Below are 17290 nucleotides of genomic sequence, written 5' to 3' on the forward strand. Positions count from 1 at the left end.
ATGTTTGTGGAAGGGAGAGTAATCAAGTGGGCTGCTTTGTCTTTGATGGTGTTGAGCTTCTTGAGTGGTGTTGGAGCTGCAGTCATCTAGCCAATTGGAGAGTATTCCATTATATTCTTGACTTGTGCCTTGTAGATGATGGACAGACTTTGGGGGTCAGGAGGTGAGTTACTCGCTGTAGGATTCTTAGCCTTTGACCTGCCCTGGTAACCACAGTATCAATATGACTAGTCCAGTTCAGTTTCTGATCAATGGTAACCCCCAAGATGTTGATTTTGTGGATTCAGTGATGGTAATGCCATTGAATGTCAAGGGGTGTTGGTTTGATCCTCTCTTGTAGGAGATGTTCACTCCCTGGCACTTTTGTGGCTCAAATGTAACTTGCCACTTGTCAGCCCAAGCCTGGATATTTTCCAGGTCTTGCAGCCTTTGGAGATGGACTGCTTCATTATCTGAGATGTTGCAAATGGTGCTGAAAATTGTGCAGTTACCTGCAATCATCCCTACTTCTGACCTTACGATGGAAGGGAGGTCATTGATGCTAGGCCTAGGACATTCCCCTGATGAACTCCTGCAGTGATGTCCTGGAGCTGAGATGATTGTGTCAGGTATGACTTCAGCCAGCAGAGAGTTTCCCCCCTGATTTCCATTGACTCCAGTTTAGATAGGGCTCCTTGATGCCATTCTTGGTCAATACTGCCTTCATGTCAACGGCAGTCACTCTAACCTTACCTCTGGCATTCAGCTCTTTTGGCCATGTTTGAATGAAGGCTGTAATGAGGTCAGGAGTTGAGTGATCCTGGTGGAACCCAACTGAGCATCTGTGAGCAGGTTATTGCTGAGTAAGTGCCGCTTGATAGCACTGTTGATGACGCCTTCCATCAGTTTGATGATGGATAGTAAACTGATAGGGTGGTAATTGGCAGGATTGCATTTGTTCTGTTTCTTGTCTACAAGACACATGTGGGCAATTTTCAACATTGCCGGGTAAATGTCAGCATTCTAGCTGTACGAACAGCTTGGCAAGGGTGCAGTAAGTTCTGCAGCACAAGTCTTCAGTACTATAGCTAGGATATTGTCGGGGTTCATAGCCTTTGAAGTATCCAGTGCCTTCAGCCGTTTCTTGATATCGTGTGAAGTGAATCGTGTTGGCTGAAGACTGACATCTGTGATGCTGAGGACCTCCAGAGGAGACCGGGATAGATCACTCATCAGCATTTCTGGCTGAAGATTTTTGCGAATCCCTCCGCCTTTGTCTTCTGCACATATGTGTTGTGCTCTGTAATAATATGCATAAGCAATTCAGTATGTTAATATGTTAGACTTCCAACCAGCAGGTGGCAGTAGAATTACAGGTGACACTGCAACCTCGGAGTCTGGGTGAGGAGTCGTGTTTTATATTTACATAGAATTTACAGTGCAGAAGGAGGCCATTCGGCCCATCGAGTCTGCACCGGCTCTTGGAAAGAGCACCCTACCCAAGGTCAACACCTCCACCCTATCCCCATAACTCAGTAACCCCACCCAACACTAAGGGCAATTTTGGACACTACGGGCAATTTAGCATGGCCAATCCACCTAACCAGCACATCTTTGGACTGTGGGAGGAAACCGGAGCACCCGGAGGAAACCCACGCACACACTGGGAGGATGTGCAGACTCCGCACAGACAGTGACCCAGCCGGGAACTGAACCTGGGACCCTGGAGCTGTGAAGCGATTGTGCTATCCACAATGCTACCGTGCTGCCCCGTATTCTAGTTGTTAACAGTTTACAGTTCGTTAGTAGTATTAGCATTGTTTTCTACCCATGTTATTGTAATTTAATAAATCTTAACTATTCATTAATAATAAAACTAGATGTTCTTTGATGCACTGACTAAATCATTGAACAAACTAGAGCGTAACAGACTCCTCCATCATTGAGGATGGGGATATTTGTGGAGCCTCTTCCTCCAGTGAGTTGTTTAATTGTCCACCACCATTCACGGCTGGATGTGGCAGGATTACAGAGTTTATGATGCGTCCTGATGCGTTTGTTGTGGAATAGCTTGCTCTGTCTATTACTTGCTGTTTGGCACACAAGTAGTCCTGTGTTGTAGCTTCACTTGGATACCTAATTTTTCTTGTTGCTCCTGGCATGCTCTCCTGCACTCTTCATTGAACCAGGGTTGACCCTCCTGGCTTGAATATCTTGCCATGGTTTTTTTTTGTTTCGGTGCCTACCAGTCTTTGCACCAACAGCATTTTTTTTTTAAGGGGGTGGAACAATTGATTTTATCATTTGATTGTGCAAGTAAAGGAGCAAGGATTCGGAAGACAGTACTTCAGAGAGGGCAGCAGTTAGGGGGTCTGGCCCTTCCAAACTGGTTGTATTATTATTGGGTGGCAAATATAGAGAAGGTGTGGGTTGGAGCAGGGAGCCGGGTGCGATGTGGGTGAGGATGGAGGCAGACTCTTATCGGCGGGGTGGGGTTGCGTGTGCCGATTGTTTGAGGTGGTGGAGGACAATTGTGAACGATGTGGGAGGGGCCTGGCCAATTGTATACATCTGGGACTTCCGGTTGCGGCTATGCGGAGCTAAGCCGCACGTTCGGCACCTCCCACTTTAATAGGACTTGTAGGCTCTTTTAAGGGCCCCAAACGGTGCTGATTCGACGATTCCCGGTGGATAAAGGGGTCTGGAGCAAAACCCCCCGGGATGTATGGTGCGGACTCGAAGTGGGGCGAGGAGAAAAACAGCAGCAGCTCCCCTGGAAAAGCGGGGGAAGGTGGACAAAATGGCGGCCGGTGGAGCCCCTGAGGAGTGGAGGCAGTGGGCTGAGGAGCAGCAGTCGGCCCTTCTGCGCTATTTCACGGAACTGAAAGGGGAGTTGTTGGAATCCCTAAAGGTGACGACGAGTAAGCTGCTGGAGACCCAGACAACCCAGGGTGCAGCGATACTGGAGTTGCAGCAGCAGGCCTCTGAACTCGAGGAGGAGGTTTCGGCCCTCGTGGGGAAGGTGGAGATGCACGAGGCGCTTCATAAAAAGTGGCAAGATCGGTTCGAGGAGATGGAGTTTCAGTCAAGGAGGAAGAACTTGCGGATCCTGGGCCTCGAGGAGGGGCTGGAGGGGTCGGACTTGCCAGCCTATGTGGCCGTGATGCTGAACTCGCTGGTGGGGGCAGGATCCTTCCATCTGCCCCTGGAGCTGGAGGGGGCCCACAGAGTACTGGCCAGGCGGCCTAAGGCGAATGAACCCCCGCGGGCGGTGCTGGTGCGGTTCCATCGGTTCAGTGACCGGGAGTGTGTTCTGCGATGGGCCAAGAAGGTGAGGAGTAGTAAGTGCGAGAATGCGGTAGTGCGTATCTACCAGGACTGGAGTGCAGAGGTGGCCAAGCGGAGAGCCGGGTTTAACCGGACGAAGGCGGTGCTCCACGGAAAGCAGGTGAAGTTCGGCATGTTGCCGGCTGCGCGCCTGTGGGTCACCTACAAGGACCGGCATCATTACTTTGAGTCCCCGGAGGAAGCGTGGGCCTTTGTGCAGGCTGAAAAGTTGGACACGAACTAGAGATTGGGGGCTGTGGGAGTTTCTCTATTTTTGTATCATTTTTTATGCTGTCGCGGGTTATTCCGTTTGTTTCTGTTTTTTCTCTCGCTTTCGGACAATGTGGGTTATGGTTTTGTGTTCTAAGGGGGGTACTGGAGTTTGTGGTTGATCTGTGTCTTTGTTTGTACGGAGTTGGTGGTTGGGTTGGGACTGCTGTTTGGAAGCTGCGTTGGTGGGGTGGGGCAGTGTGAAAGCGCGGGCTTTTCTCTGGTTTCCCGCGCTGCGGGACGAGTGGGTGGAGCTGGTGGTGAGGGGAGTGGTTATTAGACCGGGTTTCCCGCGCTGAAGCGGTGCCAAGGAGCTTCTGCAGGGGAGGAGGGGGGACCTCATATCGGGAGGGGTCGGAGATAGAGCGGGAGCTGTTGGGGTCAGCAGAAGTCAGATGGCTCACGGGAGTACAGTGGAGGGAGAGTCGCGGCTAGGAGGGGTCCTGGCCTGGGGGGGATACCGGGTTGCTGCTGGATTGGCCAGGGAGGAGTTGGTGTGGGTCGGGGGGCCGGGGTTAGGTTCTATCGCCGTGGGAAACGGGCCGAATGGGTGCTGGCCAGGGGTGAGCAGTCGACGGGCTATGGCTAGTCGAGGGGGGCGGGGTGCCCCCTGATCCGGCTGATTACGTGGAACGTGAGGGGGTTGAATGGGCCGGTTAAGCGGGCCCGGGTGTTTTCGCATCTGAAGGGGCTGAAGGCGGATATGGCCATGCTCCAGGAGACCCACCTGAAGGTGGCAGACCAGGTCCGTCTGAGGAAGGGGTGGGTGGGGCAGGTTTTCGACTCGGGGCTCGACTCGAAGAACCGGGGGGTGACGATCCTGGTGGGGAAGAGGGTGGCGTTTGAGGCATCTGAGGTTGTGGCTGATAGTGGCGGCAGATATGTGATGGTGAGCGGTAAGCTGCAGGGGGAGAGGGTGGTGTTGGTTAATGTGTACGCCCCAAATTGGGATGATGCTGGTTTCATGAGGCGTATGTTGGGCCATATTCCTGGCCTGGAGGTGGGGGCTTGATCATGGGGGGACTTCAATACGGTGCTGGATCCCCTACTGGATCGTTCTAGTTCAAGGACAGGCAGGAGGCCGGCGGCGGCCAAGGTGTTAAGGGGGTTTATGGACCAGATGGGAGGAGTGGATCCCTGGAGGTTCGGGAGGCCGAGGGCTCGGGAGTACTCTTTTTTTTTTCTCCCATGTGCACAGGGTTTATTCCCGTATTGATTTCTTTGTTTTGAGTAGGGGACTGGTCCCGAGGGTGGAGGAGGCCGAGTATTCGGCTATTGCGATCTCGGACCATGCTCCGCATTGGGTGGATCTGGAGATGGGGGAGGTGCGGGACCAGCGCCCGCTTTGGCGTCTGAACGTGGGGTTGTTGGCTGATGAGGAGGCGTGTAGGAGGGTTCGGGGATGTATCGAGAGGTACCTCGAGGTCAATGATACTGGGGAGGTCCAGGTGGGGATGGTGTGGGAGGCGCTGAAGGCAGTGATTAGAGGGGAGCTGATCTCCATCCGAGCCCATAGGGAGAGGGAGAGACTGGTGGAGGAGCTGTTGAGTGTGGATAGGAGGTACGCGGAGGCCCCGGAGGAGGGATTGCTGGGGGAACGGCGTAGCTTGCAGACCAAGTTTGATTTATTGACCACAAGAAAGGCGGAGACACAGTGGAGGAAGGCGCAGGGAGCGGTCTATGAGTATGGAGAGAAGGCGAGCAGGATGCTGGCGCATCAGCTTCGTAAGCGGGACGCGGCTAGGGAGATTGGTGGAGTGAAGGATAGAGATGGGAATGTGGTGCGGCAGGGGGCAGAGGTCAATGAGGTCTTTAGGGAATTTTGTAGGGAACTGTACCGGTCGGAGCCGCCGGCGGTGGGAGGGGGAATGGAGAGTTTTTTGGACAGGCTCCGATTTCCAAGGGTGCAGGAGGAGCAGGTGGAGGGACTGGGGGCGCCGATCGAGTTGGAGGAGCTGGTCAGTGGGATTGGCCACATGCAGTCGGGGAAGGCGCCGGGACCGGATGGGTTCCCGGTTGAATTTTATAAGAAATACGCGGTCCTGCTGGGCCACCTGTTGGTTAGGACCTTCAACGAGACATGGGAGGGGGGTGTTCTGCCCCCGACGATGTCTCGGGCGCTAATCTCCTTGATCCTGAAGCGTGATAAGGACCCCTTGCAGTGCGGATCATACAGGACGATTTCACTGCTGAATGTAGACGCCAAGTTGCTGGCGAAGATCTTGGCCACTAGAATAGAAGACTGGGTGCCGGGGGTTGGTACATGAAGATCAGACGGGTTTTGTGAAGGGGAGGCAGCTGAACACTAACGTGTGAAAGCTGCTAAATGTGATAATGATGCCGGCAGCAGAAGGAGAGGCGGAGATTGTGGTGGCATTGGACGCGGAGAAGGCCTTTGACAGGGTTGAGTGGGGGTACTTGTGGGAGGTGTTGGAGAGGTTCGGGTTTGGGGTGGGGTTTATTAAATGGGTGAGGTTGCTGTATGAGGCCCCGATGGCGAGTGTAGTGACAAATAGGAGGAGGTCCGAGTACTTTAGGCTCCATCGTGGGACGAGGCAGGGGTGCCCCCTGTCCTCCTTGCTTTTTGCGTTGGCAATTGAGCCTCTTGCCATGGCTCTCAGGGAGTCGAGGAGGTGGAGGGGTTTGGTGCGAGGTGGGGAGGAGCACCAAGTGTCGCTGTATGCGGACGACTTGCTGCTGTATGTAGCAGACCCGGTGGGGGGAATGCCGGAGGTGATGGAGATTCTTGCTGAGTTCGGGAGTTTCTCGGGATATAAATTGAACCTGGGCAAGAGTGAGCTGTTTGTCGTACACCCGGGAGATCAGGAGGAGGGGATTGGTAGGCTCCCGCTAAACAGGGCAGTGAGGAGTTTTAGGTACCTGGGGGTTCAGGTGGCTAGGAGCTGGGGCACTCTGCACAAGCACAATTTTACTAGGTTGGTGGAGCAGATGGAGGAGGAATTTAAAAGGTGGGACATGCTGCCGTTGTCGTTGGCGGGTAGAGTACAGTCCGTTAAAATGACAGTGCTCCCGAGGTTTTTGTTTTTGTTTCAGTGCCCCCCATTTTTGTTCTGAGGGCCTTTTTTAGGAGGGTGAACAGCAGCATTCTGGGATTTGTTTGGGCGCACGGGACTCCGAGGGTAAGGAGGGTCTTTTTGGAGCGGGGCAGGGATAGAGGGGGGCTGGCGCTGCCCAACCTCTCTGGGTACTATTGGGCGGCTAACGTCTCGATGGTACGTAAGTGGGTAATGGATGGGGAGGAGGCAGCATGGAAACGGATGGAGATGGCGTCCTGTGGAGGCTCGAGCCTGAAGGCACTGGTAACGGTGCCGCTGCCGCTCCCTCCAACGAGGTACACTACGAGCCCGGTGGTGGCGGCTACCCTCAAAATTTGGGGGCAGTGGAGGCGACACGGGGGGAAGTGGGGGGCTCGGTGGAGGCCCCGCTGCGGGGGAACCACCGGTTTGTCCCAGGGAACATGGATGGCGGGTTCCTGGGGTGACAGGGCGGGTATTAGGAAGTTGGGAGACCTGTTTATTGACGGGAGGTTTGCGAGCCTTGGTGAACTGGAGGAGAAGTTTGAGCTCCCCCCGGGGAATATGTTTAGGTCAAGGCGTTTGCTAGGCGACAGGTGGAGGGGTTCCCTTTGCTGCCCCCGCGGGGGGTAAGGGATAGGGTGCTTTCGGGGGTGTGGGTCGGGGATGGGAAGGTGTCTGATATCTACCAGGTGATGCAGGAGGTGGGGGAGGCGTCGGTAGAGGAGCTGAAGGCTAAGTGGGATGTGGAGCTGGGGCAGCAGATTGAGGCGGGGACATGGGCGGACGCCCTAGAGAGGCTGAACTCCTCCTCTTCATGTGCGAGGCTTAGTCTCATCCAGTTTAAGGTGCTGCACCGGGCCCACATGTCCGGATCTAGGATGAATAGGTTCTTTGGGGGCCAAGACAGGTGTGTCAGGTGTTCGGGGAGCCCAGCGAACCATGCCCATATGTTCTGGGCATGCCCGGCACTGGAGGTGTTCTGGAAGAGGGTGGCGAGGACGGTGTCGAGGGTGGTGGGATCCAGGGTCAAGCCAGGCTGGGGACTCGCGATATTTGGGGTTGGGGTGGAGCCGGGAGTGCAGGAGGCAAAAGAGGCCGATGTTTTGGCCTTTGCGTCCCTAGTAGCCCGGCGGAGGATCTTGCTGCAGTGGAAAGATGCGAGACCTCCGAGCGTGGAGACCTGGATTAATGACATGGCGGGATTCATTCAGCTGGGGAGGGTCAAATTCGCTCTGAGGGGGTCGGTACAAGGGTTCTTTAGGAGGTGGCAGCCTTTCCTCGACTTTCTGGCTCAACGATGAGGTACTAGGTCAGCAACAGCAGCAACCTGGGGGGGGGGGGGGGGGTTTAGGGGGATAGTGTTTAAGTTAATTTGCTTATTGTTAATTTATTTTGTTGTTTATTGGATTTGGGGGGGGGGTGGGGGGGTTTGTTATATGCGTTGTTACGGGTGTCGGGGGGTGTTTATTATTGTTATTATTGTTCTGTTGATGTATATTTTTAAAAAATTATTTAAAAAAAAAATTATATACATCTGTTCTGGACCTCCCTGAAGTTGGAGAAATCTTTCAGCACCATGTTGCTTGGAGGCCAGGCCCCTGGGGGCCATATTTGGGGTGTCGGACTTCCCGGAGCTGCAGATGGGAGTGGGGGCAGATGTTCTAGCCCTCGCTCCCAGGCGGGTCCTGTTGGGGCAGAGGTGAGTCTCTCCGCCTGTGCCTCGGTATGGCTGGGGGATTTGATAAGTGTTCTTGGGCATAATTCTCCGCTCCCGCTCGGAATCGGGAAGGCCGTTGTGAACTCGGCCGAGTTTCATGACGGCCTCCGAGGCCGCTCCTCACACCTTATTCACCCCCACCCAGGGGTCTAGGAGCGGCGCTCTGTAACTCTCGGCCGCTGGGCCTTGACGCTTGCTCTGGGTCACTGTCTGTGTGGAGTTTGCACATTCTCCCCGTGTTTGCGTGGGTCTGGCCGCCACAAACCAAAGATGAGCAGGGTAGGTCGATTGGCCATGCTAAATTGCCCCTTAATTGGAAAAACAGAATTGGGTTCTCTACTTTTTTAAAAAAAAAGGTTAGAAATTTCAGGATTTCGGCTCCGTGACGTTAGAGGAACTACAATATATTTCCATATCACGTTGTTGTGTGATTTAGAGGAGAACCTGGAGGTGTTGATTGCATGTGCCTGCGCCTCGTGTTCCTGTCGAGGCTGCCGGCTTGCGAGCTGCCATTAAAAGAAACTTTGGCAAGTTGCTGCAATACATTTGTTAGATATCACATATGCTACCTTTGCAGTGGTGATGGAGGGAGTTAATTTTTAAAGTGCTGACTGCTTTTGGCTTTATCTTGTCAAACTCCTGACTGGTGCCCTGCAGATGGTGAAAAGGTTTTGGGGAGTTAGGAGGTGAGTCAGTTGCCACAGAATAGCCAGCACACTTGGTATTGATGCTTTCAATGGTGACCTCTAGCTTGTTGATGGTTGGGGATTCAGTGATGACAATGCCATTGGATGTGAAAGGGAGCTAGACTTTCTGTTGTTGGAGATGGCCATTTCCTGCCACTTATACGGCACAAATTTATTTGCCCCTTATCAACCCAGGCTGACAGTTATCTAGGTCTTGCTGAATGTTGCCATGCACTGATTCAGTATTTGAGGAGTTGAAAATGGAACTCAGCACTACAGTCATCAGTGAATGTCCCCACTAATGACATTATGATTTAGGTAAAGTCACTGATGATGCAGTTAAGATGATTGGGTCAAAGACTCTGCCCTGAGGAATGCCTGCGACAGTATCCTGGAGCTGTGATATGTGGTCACTAACAATTACAACTGCCTTCCTTTGTACTAACTCTCCAGCCAATGGAGAGTACCCATTCTCTTTCCTTCCCCCCCCCCCCCCCCCCCAAAAATAATTGCTGGACTTCCTGCTACCGTGGTCAAATGCTACCTTGATTTCAAGGGCTGTCACTCTCACCTCCTCTTTGAAACTCAGCTCTATTGAATTGTTTTGACAAAACCTGTAATCTGGAGGCATGTTTTTCCAGCAGAACACAAATGAGCAATGGTGACCAGGTTATTGGTGAGAAATGCTGCTTGATAGCATTTTCAACAACTTCCATCTCTTTGCAGGTGAACGAGAGTAGACTGATGGGACATTGCTTGACCAGATTGGATTTGTCCTGCTTTTGTGGAGAGGATTCACCTGGGCAATTTTTCACTTTGTCAAGTCGATGGTCTATATTGATTTAGTCCATCGTCTCAAATTAAAAATGATCATACTTCAATTCTTTCAATAGCTCACACATTCTTATCAGCCCTACTTTCATCTAGTCATACAATGGTCACCCTCGCTATCCAAACTCTTCTTTGGACTCTATAGGACTGCAATTATGGGTAACTTGCCTTCCTCCCTTGCCTTCCTGATTTACACTATAGGTGACCTTATCTGGGGTAGTGATGAAACAGAGTCAAATAGTCTCTTGGCTCCTATGGCATATTTGCTGGTGGAAAAACTACTGGTAATGTTTAGGTAATCCAGAGGCATTCTAGGAAAGGCACCATACATGTTTCTGAAACTTGTGGTCACGGGTCACCCACTCAAGGTTCATCGGAATTTATCTCTTGAGTGTAGTGAATCTTTGGAACTCTTATTCAAAAGGCAGAGTCTTTGAATATTTTTGAGGCTGATTCTTGATAAGCAAGGGGTTGAAAAGGTTATCAGTGAGTTGGTGGGGTTGTGGATCTGCAGTTGCAATCAGATCAGCATGATCCTATTGAATAGCGGAGCAGCTCGAGGGGGTGTGTGGCCTACTCCTAACTAATTTGTATTTTTTTCCTGTTACCCCATGATGCACATTGGTCAGGGTATGGGGGTTTGAGGAATTTGTTTGCTAGAAAATTATTTGAGGTAATAATTCCCTTGGGATTGGTTATGATCATCTCAATAGTATTTCTCTTTTTCTTGAAGGCAGTGATAATAATAATCTTTATTAGTGTCACAAGCTTACATTAACAGAACAATGAAGTTATTGTGAAAATCCCCAAGTCGCTGCACTCCAGCGCCTGTTCAGGTACACATAGAGAATTCAGAATGTCCAATTCACCTAACAAGCAGATCTTTTGGGACATGTGGGAGGAAACCGGAGCACCCGGAGGAAACCCACACAGGGGAGAACATGCATACTCTGCACAGTGACCAAAGCCGGGAATCGAACCGGGGACCCTGGTACTGTGAAGCAATAGTGCTGACCACTGTGCTAACATGCCGCCCATGTCAGATATGATCCAATGGTAGAAGGAGGCTATTCAACCACAGAAACTGAGCTGAGACCAATTTTGTTCAGATGGGAATACAGTCTTATGACTGATATTGCGTCAAAATATGAATTTGCTAAAGTCTTTCACAGATTTGTTTATCATTTTCTGGGATGTGCAACATTGTATTTGATATGAGTGATGGGGAGTTGTTTGATTGTTGAAGTGTATTCTTTTGTTTTTCTAGCCTATAGTAATGACACAGATAACATATCTCCTCTGAGGACTACATTTGTCTCCAATGTACAACGTGATTACTTAAAATCAAATGGCAAGTACATATTTATTCCCTATTTATTTTTTGTTTCATCTGAACAGTCACCCAAAGTGGTTAAGTTACCAAATCAAAATATTGCTTCCTAACTTAAACTTGCTGGTGATGTTTGTCAATGCTTTCCAAAACCTATTTTTCTAAATTCCTCTTCTTTAAAAGAATTACTTTTATGTATCACTAGTCATGTTGAGAAAGTATCAGGACACAAACAGGAGAGAAAGAGAAAATTGGTTTAGGAAAGCATATTCAACATTTTAAGATCACGTTTTGAAAGCAGGAAGAGAAGGGGTGGTCCAAACAACTTGCATTTCTATGACACTTTAACATGGGAAAGGTCCCAAGGTGTTTAGAGATGTTGGGAAAAGAAAGCTTAAAGCCAATAAGATATTTTAAAGACTGACCAAAGAGCGACTCATGAAATTCCCATGGAAGTTCTCTGGTGTGAAATTGGCAGATCTGCTTTCACACAAATCTGGCAGAACTCCCTGGAGCTTCAGAGCTGAGAAATGTAACATGGTTCTGAGAGGGCAATAAGGGACAGTTACTAAATCTGGGGTAAAGAGAAGGGGTGATGTAATAGATGTTAAGGATCAGGAATGGAGTTGGAGGACTGTAGATTTTAGAGATGAGGAAGGACAAGCTATAGTAGAATACAAGGACAAGTGCAGGAATTTTAAATTTGAACATTGACAAACCTGAAGGCATTGATGAGAATGGGCATCATAGGAAAGTAGATCTTGGTGCAGCATGGGATATCAGTAATTTTGCTGGGGCTGGATTCCTTGGTGTTGGCATCAGCAGAGCATGAGATAGCCAATTCTACGATTTGGAGTTCAGCAGTGGAAGAGCTACGGTATGAGTGCAGCTGGGTTGAGTTCCGAAACTGAAAGTAGGCAATCCTTGTGAAGAAGAGAAAAGCCCTTCTGACTCATGGAGTGTAACCATTGGGCTGTAGCTAACGTAGGATATGGGAGGATCCGGTTGTAAACTCAGAGTGGGCCTAAGACTGGGGCTCAGGTAGTGAAGTGGCTTCTGATTAAACCCGGTGACTCAGGACAGGGAGACTTATAGAATCAACAAGAGGGGTAAGGGGAGTTGTTGACATGAGCTGAAAGCAATGACAGTCTTGAGAGTTTTACTGGAGAAAGACTTCTTCAAGATTGGATAACAGTCAACACCGAGGCAGTGGAAGATCTTGAGAGGTACATATGGAAACATTTGCAATTACCATGTTACTGAGACAATATGTAGATGAAGATCAGGGTTCAGAGTATCTTGGCAAGTGTGCAGAGGCAACAACGGAGAATGCAAAGCCATTGCTAGAGATGCTCAGCCGCAATTGGGTATATAAGTTAAAAACAGAGATGGACAATGGAGAAGAACAAAATGCTGCAAATACTAAGCAGGTCAGGTGTAATTTTTGGAGAGAAACAAAGTGAATCTTTGTCAGCTCTTAACGAAAGTTCATCAACCTAAAACGTTAACTGCTGTCATCATAGATGCTGCCTAACCTGAATATTTCCGGCATTTCCCATTTTTATTTCCGGGTCTACAGACTTTTGCTTTTATAATGGGCATTTGGAAGAAGATGGTCAACATATAAGCTGCAAAAAAAAGTCAACGGGAATGAGAAGGGATAATGCACCTTGGAAGTTAGAAAATTCTAATAACACAGTTCTGGTGAGAGTGGTGCCATTGAAAGAGTAGAACCCAGATTGGAGTGATTCAGACAATGTTGGGAGTACAGATCTGCATGGGACTGGGAGGTGAAAACAGGATCAAGGGCATGTTTGCAAGCACAGAGAATGTCAAGGATAGGATTGAGCTATTACTAATTTAAAGGGAGCCATTTCTAGCATTGTTGGTTGGAAGCAGTAAGTTGCTGAAGGGATGCTTTTGGTTTTGATGTGGAAATGCCGGCGTTGGACTGGGGTGAGCACAGTAAGAAGTCTTACAACACCAGGTTAAAGTCCAACAGGTTTATTTTGAATCACTGGCTTTTGGAGCACTGCTCCATCCTCAGGTGAATGAAGAGGTATGTGACAACAGATGAACGGACATCACGCAACAATCGCCAGGCAGGAATGTTCCCTTCCAGTCGGGGAACACTTCAGCAGTCAAGGGCATTCAGCCTCTGATCTCCGTGTTAGCATTCTCCAAGGCAGCCTTCAGGATGCGTGACAACGTAGAATCGCCAAGCAGAAACTTGTAGCTAAGTTCCGCACATGAGTACGGCTTCAACCAGGACCTTGGATTCATGTCGCATTACATTCACCCCCCCCCCCCCCCCCCCCCACCATTTGGCCTGGGCTTGCGAATTCCTACCAACTGGCCTGGCTTGAGACAATTCACACCTCTTTAACCTGGGGTTACCCCTATCTCTGGATCTGTAAAGACTTAATTACTGCAAATGCTCGCATTCAAAGCATTGTTTTGCAACTTTGACTATATATGTGTTTCTGGACCATACCTCTTCATTCACCTGAGGAAGGAGCAGTGCTCCGAAAGCTAGTGATTTGAAACAAACCTGTTGGACTTTAACCTGGTGTTGTAAGACTTCTTACTTTGGTTTTGATGACATAAATCCAGGAGTTCATTAATGGAAAAGCATTTAAAATGGTTGATAATGGAGCAGAGGCTAGGATACTTTCATCTTCCAGGGCAATCCTAGAATGGCAAATGGGTTTGGCATCAGACATCATGCATGAGTGCATGATTTTATTGAAGTCTTAGCTTGTGATGAATGACAAGCCATGTGCACCAGGTTCACTCCTCTGTCACGTATAGGGAATACTAAATGGTTTTGCCAAGGATCAAACCATTAAAAATGAGATGGAGTGGTTGTTCCTGTTCAAATATTGTTGTTGAGTTGCGTGTTTGTTCACTAAACTCTAAAATCAGATGAATGTCTGCTTGCAAAGATTGTTATTGCGTCTTTGTTGGGTAGGACGAGTGTCTCCCACAATAACTTTGCATCATGTGAATGATCAGGTCTAGTGTTTTTACGTTTTGATTTTCAAACAATCTTGAATATGAAAGTGGTGACGCTGCTAATTACAGAGAAGGAAAGATCCCAACATTCTACATAGTTTGAGCATTTATTTTATCTATATGTTGTCTAAATTTAACAAGCTTTATTCTCAAAAGCCAGAGCAACTGATTACCAACACCAATTGAAAAAAATGCTTGAAGATTTGGTTAAAAGAAAAAAGGAAGCCACAAAAGATCTTCCATTGATGAATCAGGTATGCCTTTCGTGATTTGCTTAATTTTTTCAAAAACGTAATCTCATAATACCTCAGGAAATTAGTGTGATAAAATGTAACTATTTTTAGATGCTCAGTTGAATACTTCTGAATTTGGGAAGTGCCAGAAGAAATACTTCCAAGTAAAGAAAGGAAGGGAGTTGTAGAAGGTCTGCCACCTCAGCCAGGTCCACTGAGGCCTCCCTGTTTTTGCTGCCACAACTTGGCTGTCAAAAACTCCAACTGTTCTGTGGACCACTTCCAAATAGGGAAAGGAAGGGAATTGCAGAAGTAACCATCCAAGATTCCTATTGGGTAAAAAAAATGGAAAGCCATTAAAGGTTCATAAGTCCTGCAAATAGAAGAGTCTCTCAAAAGGAATTAAAATGTTATGTACTGTAATGACTTCCAGTGGCAGCCATGGAGTGAGTAGTCACACATTTGATGGCTCCTGCTTGAGGTGGAATTGTTTGATCCTTGTTATCCGTTCAAGGGGGTGTTTGCCAGTACAAAGTACAGTAACAGACAGAGCAAAGAATTCTCCTTTGGGTGGGCATGTCTCAGCCCTCTCAAGGAAGGAGTGCAACTGTAAAGGTGCAACTGTCCTTACCAGAGCTTTTGCGAAGTGCAACAGAAGGAAAGAAGGCGAAGAGCTCTGTGGTGTCGTTGTTCGCTCAGTTGGCCACAGAACAGTTGGGGGAGTTTGTGACAGCCAAGTTGCGGCAACAAAAACAGGAGGCCTCAGAGGACCTGGCTGAGGTGGCAGACCTGATTTGGGCAGCTATCAAAGTGGAGCAGAGGTTGGAGACACATAGTGCATCACTGCAAAAAGTTGAAGAGTCGGTGGAGGACCATGTAGACTGGCTGGCATCATTGGAGGCAGAGATTACGCTGGTGGCGGAGGGCCAGAGGAAGCTAAGGGAGAAAGTGGATGATTTGGAGAATCAATGGAGGAGGCAGAATCTTCCAATTGTGAGGTTGCCCGAAGACATTGAGGGGAATGCAGGCCATGAAGTATATAGCAAACCTACTTGGGAAGCTGGTGGGGAAGGGGATATTCAACCAACCCACCCCCCCTCCCCCAGGTTACTGAGGAGGAGGCCAAAGGCAGGGGAGAAGCCGAGGGCAAGGAGAAGATTTTGCGGTGGCGAAGGAGATATGGAAATGCACCTGGGAAGGAAATGTGATTCAGTTCTACCAGGATCTGGGTGCGGAGTTGGCTAAGCACCAGGCTGGTTTCAACAGGGACGAAGTGGTCCTGTTCAAGGAAGCCATGATGTGGAGATGCCGTTGTTGGACTAGTGAGCACAATAAGAAGTCTTACAACACCAGGTTAAAGTCCAACATGTTTGTTTCAAACACTAGCTTTCGGAGCACTGCTCCGCAGGTGAATTCATGTTGGACTTTAACCTGGTGTTGTAAGACTTCTTCCTGTTCAAGGAAGGACTGAAGTTTTGGGTGCTGCACCCAGCTGGATTGTGGGTCACATACCAGAGCCAGGAGTTCTACATGGACACACCAGACAAGGCGAGTAGGTTTTTGTGAGACCATAGGCCTGGAAACTAGTAAGAACTTTGGACTATGGAGATACCTTGGGTGGGGGGGGGGGGGGGGGGAGGGGAAAGAAAGAGGAGGATATTGACGCTTTTCGGCCTGGTTTAATGTATCAGGTTTTGTACATGTGGGTTGAAACGCAGAGGAGCAGGTATAAGGGATTAGGGGGAAGGCAGTTGCCTCGAGTGGTGGCCACCATGTTCCAGGCCAGGCCCAAAACACTCATTCCAGGTTAACGGACACCATGGTAGCAGTGATTAGCACAGTTGCTTCACAGCTCCAGGGTCCTGGGTTCGATTCCTGGCTTGGGTCACTGTCTGTGCGGAGTCTGCACGTTCTCCGTGGGTTTCCGCCGGGTGCTCCGGTTTCCTCCCACAGTCCAAAGATGTGCAGGTTGGGTGGATTGACTGCTAAATTCCCCTTCGTGTCAAAAAGGTTCAGTGGGATTATTGGGTTACGGGGACAGGGTGGAGGTGTGGGCATAGGTAGGGTGCTCTTTCCAAGTGCCAGTGCAGACTTGATGGGCTGAATGGCCTCCTTCTGCACTGTAAACTCAATGATGATTTCTAAGCAGTGTTTCACTTACACCTTTAAATTTGGTTTATTGCATTTGTTGCTCCCAATTTGGAGAGACCAAACGTAGACTGGGTGATCGCTTTGCTGAGCAACTTCGGTCTGTGTGCATTCAGGACCTTGACTTTCCCGTTGCTTGCCATTTCAACACAAGACCCTGCTCCCATGCCCACATGTCTGTCCTTGGCCTGCTGCAATATTCCAGTGAAGCTCAAAGCAAATTGGAGGAACAGCATCTCATCTTCCAGTTAGGCACGCTTCAGCCTTCCGTCCTAAACATCGAATTCAACAACTTCAAATGATTAGCTGTAGCCCACCTTAACCCCTTTGTTTTCATTCCATTTCAACTATCTTTCACCTTTTATTTTTCTAGTCTTTCTTTATACAAAGTCCCCCCCACTATCTTGTCCCGTCTCCTTACCTTTTCTCCCCTTTGCTTCTCTCTTTCCCCCTACATCTGTCACAGCTTACCCTCTGATTAGTTTCTCCGCTGCCTGGCCTTTCACACCTTTTATTCTCTCTGGGGACTGCCATTAGCACTCTTTTCCTTTGGCTTCTGTGGCTATGACTCATCTTTCACTCCCTCACCTCACAGTATAAATATCTCCCATTTTCTATGCTTTTAGCTTTGACAAAGGGTCATTTGCACTCGAAACGTTAGCTCTTTTCTCTCCTGCAGCTGCTGCCAGACCTGCGATTTTCCAGCATTTTTTTTT

The 17290-nt window shown here is 49.2% G+C and overlaps 1 protein-coding gene across 2 annotated transcripts in view; it reads left to right on the plus strand.

Annotated features, from left to right (window-relative positions):
- The window catches only part of LOC119977071 (TBC1 domain family member 8), a 146835-nt gene that overhangs the window by 125671 nt on the left and 3874 nt on the right, over nt 1-17290 (plus strand). The window contains exons 18-19 of one of the 2 annotated variants that reach the window (XM_038817642.1): nt 11116-11199; nt 14350-14447. In XM_038817642.1, the coding sequence (XP_038673570.1) occupies nt 11116-11199; nt 14350-14447 (182 nt within the window). Of the gene's footprint in view, nt 1-11115; nt 11200-14349; nt 14448-17290 lie in introns of those variants that run through there. The other variant, XM_038817643.1, reaches the window with a different exon arrangement.

The sequence above is a fragment of the Scyliorhinus canicula genome, chromosome 14 (assembly GCF_902713615.1).
Source record: "Scyliorhinus canicula chromosome 14, sScyCan1.1, whole genome shotgun sequence".
NCBI lineage: Eukaryota > Metazoa > Chordata > Chondrichthyes > Carcharhiniformes > Scyliorhinidae > Scyliorhinus > Scyliorhinus canicula.